Here is an 8,574-nt window from a genome sequence, read left to right on the forward strand (position 1 = left end):
GGACACCGGCTATGTGCTTTCCGCATTTTGCGGATCCGCACATTGCCTAACCCTCAGAACTATATAGAAAATACCTTTTCTTGTCTGCAATTGCGGACAAGAATAGGACATGTTCTATATTTTTGCGGAACGGAAGTGCGGACCCGGAAGTGCAGATCCGCAATTCCGGATCCGAGCGGGACAAAGTCTGTCCCCATAGAAATGAATGGGTCCGCAATTCCGTTCCGCAAAATGCGGAACAGAATTGCGGATGTGTGAATGGGGCCTAAGGGTCCCTTATCACCGCCAGTTAGTTAGCTACTTGTTAGGTAGTTAGCGCCCACCGCACCGCAGTCACTGATTAGTCGCTGATTAGCGTCATCGCTGTCGCTAATCAGCACTAGTACTATATAGTATCTGTAAGTGATCAAGACTGATCGCAATCAGATCTATATCAGTACATTAGGGTCACCTTAGGCTCTACAAAAAACGCAGTGTTTGCCCGATCAGGCCTGATCTTGTGCGCACACTTGCATTCAGTCCGCCCCACCGCAGTGACAGAAATGTTTTTTTTTCTGATCACTGCAAAAACACCGTAAAATCGGTGCGGCGCTATAAAGATCACTTTTGAGGGGCATGGTGAGTTCATAGAAGATTTTTTTTTTGCCACAAATTAGCAGAAATTGTTTTTTTTTTTTTTTTTCTTACAAAGTCTCATATTCCACTAACTTGTGCCAAAAAATTAAATCTTACATGAACTCACCATACCCCTCACGGAATCCAAATGAGTAAAACTGCCCTGTGAAATCCTAAAGGTACTCATTGGAATTTGGGCCCCTTTGCGCATCTTGGCTGCAAAAAAGTGTCACACATGTGGTATCGCTGTACTCAGAAGTAGGGCAATGTGTTTTGGGGTGTATTTTTACATATACCCATGCTGGGTGAGAGAAATATCTCTGCAAATTGACAACTTTGTATAAAAAAATGGAAAAAGTTGTCATTTACAGAGATATTTCTCACACACAGGATGGGTATTTGTGAAAAGACACCCCAAAACACATTGCCCTACTTCTTCTGAGTACGGCGATACCACATGTGTGACACTTTTTTGCAGCCTAGGTGCGCAAAGGGGCTCAAATTCCAATGAGTACTTTTTAGGAGGGCATTTTTAGACATTTGGATTCCAGACTTCTTCTCACGCTTTAGGGCCCCTAAAATGCCAGGGCAGTATAAATACCCCACAAGTGACCCCATTCTTCTGAGTACGGCGATACCACATGTGTGACACTTTTTTGCAGCCTAGGTGCGCAAAGGGGCCCAAATTCCAATGAGTACCTTTAGGATTTCACAGGGCATTTTTACGCATTTGGATTCCAAACTACTTCTCACGCTTTAGGGCCCCTAAAATGCCAACGCAGTATAATTACCCCACAAGTGACCCCATTTTGGAAAGAAGTTACCCCAAGGTATTCCGTGAGGGGCATGGCGAGTTCATGTAAAATTTTATTTGTTGTCACAAGTTAGTGGAATATGAGACTTTGAAAGGAAAAAAATAAATAAAAATCATTTTCCGCTAACTTGTGCCAAAAAAAAAAAAACTTCTATGAACTCGCCATGCCCCTCACAGAATACCTTGGGGTGTCTTCTTTCCAAAATGGGGTCACTTGTGGGGTATTTATACTGCGCTTGCATTTTAGGGGCCCTAAAGCGTGACAAGTAGTTTGGAATCCAAATGCGTAAAAATGCCCAGTGAAATCCTAAAGGTGCTCATTGGAATTTGGGCCCCTTTGCGCATCTAGGCTGCAAAAAAGTGTCACACATGTGGTATCGCCGTACTCAGAAGAAGTAGGGCAATGTGTTTTGGGGTGTATTTTTACATATACCCATACTGTGTGTGAGAAATATCTCTGTAAATGACAACTTTAAAAAAAAAATTATACAAAGTTGTCAATTTACAGAAATATTTCTCTCACCCAGCATGGGTATATGTAAAAATACACCCCAAAACACATTGCCCTACTTCTTCTGATTCCGGCGATACCACATGTGTGCCACTTTTTTGCAGCCTAGGTGCGTAAAGGGGCCGAAAGTCCAATGAGTACCTTTAGGCTTTACAGGGTTGCTCACAATTTAGTCCCGCCCAAAATGCCAGAACAGTAAACACACCCCACAAATGACCCCATTTCGGAAAGTAGACACCCCAAGGTATTCACTGAGGGACATAGTGAGTCCGCCAGAAGTTAGCAGAAATGGAAACTTTATTTTATAAATTTTTTCCTCAGAAAGTGTCATTTTCCGCTAACTTGTGAAAAAAATTTTAATCATACATGAACTCACCATGCCCCTCCGCGAATACTTTGGGGTGTCTTCTTTCTAAAATGGGGTCATTTGGGGGGTATTTATACTATCCTGGCATTCTAGCACCTCAAGAAACATGACAGGTGCTCAGAAAGTCAGAGCTGCTTCAAAATGCGGAAATTCACATTTTTGTACCATAGTTTGTAAATGCTATAACTTTTACCCAAACCAATAAATATACACTTATTGGATTTTTTTTTATCAAAGACATGTAGCACAATAAATTCTGACACAAACTTGTATAGAAATGTAGTCATATTTGAACAATTTTACCTGAAAAAGTTAAAAATACACTTTTTTTGAGAAAATTGCGGTGTATTTTGATTAATATCAGAAAAATGAAAAATCTCAGCAGCAATCAAATACCACCAAAAGAAAGCTGTATTTGTGAGAAGAAAAGGAGGTAAAATTCATTTGGGTGCAAAGTTGCATGACCGAGCAATAAACCGTTAAAGTTGTGAAGTGCTGATTTGTAAAAAAGGGCCTGGTCACTAGGGAGGTATAAACCTGTGGTCCTTAAGTGGTTAAATAGAATAATATAGTCCCCCACCTATCACCATTCCAAGTCTATGGAACTGCTGGAGATAGCCCAGCTCTGTGTTTGGCAATGCAGATTCATTATTAATGCCTCAGATAGGAATATCCCTTTAAATGTCTTCTCCTGTTTTTCTATTATTTCCCCCCCAGTTGAGGACAGTGGTGTTCGGCCAACCTGCTCTAGAAGCACAATCTCCGATAACATCAAGGAGAGATTATTATTCCATCATGTGCTCGGGCAGGGAAGTTATGGAAAGGTCATCTTGGCTGAGGACACTTCTAACCATCAGAAGTATGCTGTGAAGATCATCAGCAAGAGAGCCATGCTTGCCGACTGTGAGGAGGCGGATGTGTTGGTGGAGCACCGAGTGTTACAGCTGGCATCTGGGAGCCCCTTCCTTGTCCACGCGGCCTTTGCATTTCAGACCAAGGTACACTACTGACAACCTCACTTTTATCAAATGTCTCCACTCATAACCCAATCAGGATAAAAGGGGCCAGCAGCAGTCGCTGGAGAACCTAAGACCCTTCACTGTAAGACCTGACAGAATGACTATCCATGTCAGAGCGAATGGGTCTGGTAGAACTGCAGGGACCCCCAGTTATAAGAAGAACAGGGGTCCCTGAGTCCCCCTTCATGTGAATGAAGAGGTTGTTTGCATACATGACCAATGCTTTATTTAAAACTCCATTAAAACACATACAATGGCTGTGTGCTCTCTGCTTCCGGGTGCGTACTCATACGCTCCGCGATCTGCAAGATGCGGCTAAAGAGGGGACGTGTGCCATCTTTTGAGGCATGGCTGCACAGACTCAGAAGCACGTGGAAGGACCGGTGTCCGTTTTTGGCAAATCTGCAGTTTGCGGTCTGGAAAAAAGGATGTGGTCATGTGAATGGAACCTAAGGGTTGTCCACCATGTCTCCATCACAGGACCAGGACAGATTTATAGCAGCTACAGGAAACCATTGAAGGTTCCTATTCAATAACTGCAAGCAGAGATCATAACTGACAATCTGATACAGAAAGATTATAAAACTGTATAATCTTTCACTATATACAAAGAATAACCATTACTTAATGAAACTGGAATATCCCTTCAAGGATTACAGAAGCCACTGCTATATTCTGTACAGTAAATGTGTAAATGTGATCTGATGGTTCAGTAATGGCGTCTTCTATGTCACAGATGCTTGTTCTACTTGGGCTGGAATACATGAGCTGCGGGGACCTCGATCAATTCCTGAGGATGAAGGGGCGGCTTGACATCCCCAGTGCAAGGTAAGGCTGGATACAAAACCTCAGCTAAACGGTCAGAAGATGCCATGAAATGTTATATACAGCGTCCTGCCTCATGTACATCACACTGATGAGATCTGCTCCCCCGTTTCTTCTCTACCAAAGAAGGATTGAAGAAATGTTAGGGAATGTCCCCTCTTCCTTGGGCTCTGATCCTCCATCTGATATTAAAAGACATACAGGAGAACAGATCTCCCCCGTGTGATGTTAAGAAGCCTTAGTCACATTCCCAGGTATTAAAGGGGTTCTAATGGGAATGGTCAATGGTCCCAAGCAACCTGTCCTAGAATGTGACTAGAACTGGTTTCCTCCAATAGCTGAGCTGATTAATGGGGTGAGGGATGTGAAGCCACCATGCAGCCCTGGCAATAAGAAATTGCCTCCTCAGTTGACAGTGATAAGATATATATTTTGCCTCTTATTTTACTGATTGGTAAGAATGTCTAACAGTCTTCTGTGTTATCCTCGCATTATATTCATTTTGTTACTTTTCTCACAGATTCTATGCCGCTGAGCTCGTGTGTGGCATCCAATTTCTCCATTCGAAGGGAATCATCCACAGAGACCTCAAGCCCGAGAACATCCTGGTGGCTGAGACGGGCCATATTAAGATCACGGATTTCGGTCTCGCACTTGACAACATGCTTGGAGACCGCACAGCCACCGAATATGCTGGGACAAAGGGCTATGTGGCTCCTGAGGTGAGAAAAAGGGGGTTTCCTCATTTCCACCATTCCATTTGTATTAAAGTGGTTTTCCAGGTTTGGAATATCGGTCGCATATTCTCAGCTTCAGCCATTAATATCACATTGGTGGAGGTCTGACTCTTGGCACCCCCACCTATTACCTGTTTGAAGGGTCCTCATTGATGGTCTGAGCTCTATCTCATTGATTACTGCACGCCACCTACCTGATGCCGGCTACTGCAGCTTCTTCTCATTGACGTGAACGGGACAAGGCTGCAATAACCTGCAGGTAGCGCCCGGCCCTTCATACAGCTGATTGGTGGGGATGTCGAGAGTCAGACCCCAACTGATCGGATACTGATGGCCTATTCTGAAGAAAGATAATGAATATTCTGAACCCAGAAATCCATTTAATAATGGTAATTATTCTTATTATTAATCATTCATCTTCAGATCATTATGTATTGATGAATGCCTCATCTTAACTCATTCCTTTTTACAGACACAGGGGAAGAGTTATCAAGACTCGCACTTTCTGCGCCGGTATTGATATCTCCTGTGTTGCTCCTGCAGTCCATGTCCCAACCAAAAATCTACGACATCTCCGAGCGTCCGTACATTTCTGGCTTCAAATGTACCAGAAAACTGTCACAAATAAAGATAAATTATTCATGGGTGGCTGACCATGCCCCTGTGACAAAAAACAAAACAGCAATTCTGGCGTTGAGATGTTTTTTTAGTTTTTTTTATGGTGTTCTCTTAACAGCAATACTTCTGTATTATTGCAAATAGTTATTTTCATGCTTTTTTCTACAGAGTGTATGAGGTGCCCCGACAGCAGCAGATGACCTTGTGGTTACAGTTTATCTGCAGCTGGATGGAGGCAGAACATCTTGTCCTCATTCAGCTAAACACCTTGTGTGACCCAATACTACGCTATGCCAGCAATGGCCTGAGCACCTACAGTGCGGGTTTATAGTATAAGCCGTGTAGTCACTCTTCTTTCCTTTCTTGCAGATGCTGGCTAAGGAGGAGTATGGCGTCGGAGTGGACTGGTATTCATTTGGTGTCATCTTAAATGAAATGCTCACCAGTGAGTGCACTTACCAACCTGCACTGTTTGACAAAACACGCTCCGGCGCTAAAGACATCATTAAAAAGGTCAGTATGTTCCTACATGACACTACTGTACTGTATACAATGTTACATGACAACCTGTGATAGGAGACATCTCCCCCTACAATGCCCCATAGTGCACCAGGATCTCCTTCACTAATACTCACCACTGTAGTGTTCAGGAGGGGTCGCCCCTCAGGATAGCAATACATAACCAGCACTTCTGTAGTATACAAGGTGACAACACTGGTCTCCACCAGAGAGGATGCCGAGTAGGATGCTGGAGTCACAACTTCTCCAGCACAGACTCAGCAATAGCACAAATGTCTGCCAAGAGCTCCAAGGACTGCCCTGGAGCCAGGTTACATAGGAGCAGCAGGAAATATCATTTCTATTCTCCCATGGTAACATTTTTGGGAATTACTGACCTAATGGATAATTGGTTTCCCTTTAAAGTAAGAGCCTGGTACGTGTAGTTAATGTACTGAGGACATGTCTACACACTTAGTCCACCCCTCGGAGTTTATGTAACAAGAAGCCACAGATTTCTAAAATCTCCCATTGCTGACACTACAGCCTGAGTCCAGCATTCAGACAGAATAAACATTAGGCAAAATTTATCAAAACTACAAAAGAGAAGACAAGTGAGAAGTCGCCCAGGGAAGCCAATCAGATTGCAGATTTCATTTCCCAGCTAGCCTCTGAAAATGTAAGAAGCCAATCAGATTGCAGATTTCATTTCCCAGCTAGCCTCTGAAAATGTAAGAAGCCAATCAGATTGCAGATTTCGTTTCCCAGCTAGCCTCTGAAAATGTAAGAAGCCAATCAGATTGCAGATTTCGTTTCCCAGCTAGCCTCTGAAAATGTAAGAAGCCAATCAGATTGCAGATTTCATTTCCCAGCTAGCCTCTGAAAATGTAAGAAGCCAATCAGATTGCACATTTCGTTTCCCAGCTAGCCTCTGAAAATGTAAGAAGCCAATCAGATTGCAGATTTCATTTCCCAGCTAGCCTCTAAAAATGTAAGAAGCCAATCAGATTGCAGATTTCGTTTCCCAGCTAGCCTCTAAAAATGTAAGAAGCCAATCAGATTGCAGATTTCGTTTCCCAGCTAGCCTCTGCAAATGTAAGATCTGGAGTCTGATTGGTCATTGTGTTCATTAGTCGTTATAGTCACTAAGTTATAATTACATTCCTCATTTTCAGCTCCTCCAGAGAGATCCTGCCAAGCGCTTAGGAGTCCACGGGAACATCCGAGGCCATCATTTCTTCCAGCATATTGACTGGGTCTCTGTGGAAGCCCTTCGGATGGCCCCACCACACATCCCTGTAGTAAGTACATGAAGAGAAGCTCTTCCCTGCTCTACATACACGTTATATACTGTATAGGATTCTCAATGTCAGGGGCTTGATATAGGGTGGCTACTGGCTTCACCTCAGAAAGCCGGACCTCACTGACCACGCCCCCAAACCGATAAACCACGCCCACATCGATAGTTGTTGAATGAGTAAGATGGCATGTAAGATGCTTTATACTCCTCCAGAAAGACTATATCTTATTATGGTGGAGGATGAGTACATAAGGTGATCATATTATATGTGAAAATACTACCAGCAGAAGCTTCATATCAGGTCTGTGACCGCTTGTGATGGTCATATCCTCATTTTCATCTATTTATTTGCTTTTAGCCATCTACACCTCAATGCTGTGCCAGGCAATTCAACCTGGGCACAATGGAGGCAGCAGCGGCCAAGAAGGGACCTTTACCATCTAAACATCAGGCCATTTTCAGAGGGTTTTCATTTGTCACCCGGTAAACCCTCCACCCGCTCTAATGTCATCAGAGCAAGATGTCCTCCTGAGCTCCTGGAGACGGACAGAAGACCAGACCCAGGTATATAGCTGGAAATAAGTGGTGTTCCTATATAGCTGTATGAATTTCCTAATGATTCAAGATTTAAGGTGCTCCAAATGTGTAGCTTCAGTTTTCTGACCATTAGGCTTCATGTACACGACCGAATGTGTTTTGCGGTCCACAAAACATGGATACCAGCATTTTCCCGTTCCGTATGTCCCGCCATATTGTAAAAATGACTATTTTTATCCAGAAATCTGAGAAGAATAGGATATGTTCTATTGTATTTTTTGCAGGGTTACATACGGCTGCATGGATGCGGACAGACGGATGACATCCATGTGCTGTCTGCATTTATTGTGACCCCATAAGGATTGGATCCGCCTGTGATCTGCAAAAAATACATTCAGATGTGGACCAAAAATATAATCATGTGCCTGGTGCCTTAAATGGTTGTGTACAATCCCTCATCTTCACATGAGCACTCGGTCTTTATATATTATACCACGTCTTGTGGTATCTGTACTGATTCATCCTGTCAAATATCCTACAGGGTGAAGACCATGAAGAACTATGACAACAGGACCTGCGATTGGCACTGGGCTGAAGAAAAAGAACATCTAGAGAAGACACTTGATGAGAGAGGACACTGGTCCTGGATCTCACAGATCAGCGCTGGATGACTGTGAGTAAGTATACGGGCATTTGATCCAGGGACTATATGCCCACTGCCATATTTGCAGTC

General features: G+C 43.4%; 1 protein-coding gene across 1 annotated transcript; it reads left to right on the forward strand.

Annotated features, from left to right (window-relative positions):
• Nucleotides 1-4,116: 4,116 nt before the first annotated feature.
• On the forward strand, nucleotides 4,117-7,791 carry LOC120987514 (protein kinase C delta type-like). Its single transcript, XM_040415902.1, has 5 exons — nucleotides 4,117-4,154; nucleotides 4,672-4,873; nucleotides 5,876-6,019; nucleotides 7,180-7,305; nucleotides 7,663-7,791. Exons 1-5 carry the CDS (start codon nucleotides 4,123-4,125, stop codon nucleotides 7,789-7,791), a joined length of 633 nt encoding a protein of 210 aa, XP_040271836.1. The 5' UTR covers nucleotides 4,117-4,122.
• Nucleotides 7,792-8,574: the final 783 nt, after the last annotated feature.

The sequence above is a fragment of the Bufo bufo genome, chromosome 1, assembly GCF_905171765.1.
Source record: "Bufo bufo chromosome 1, aBufBuf1.1, whole genome shotgun sequence".
NCBI lineage: Eukaryota > Metazoa > Chordata > Amphibia > Anura > Bufonidae > Bufo > Bufo bufo.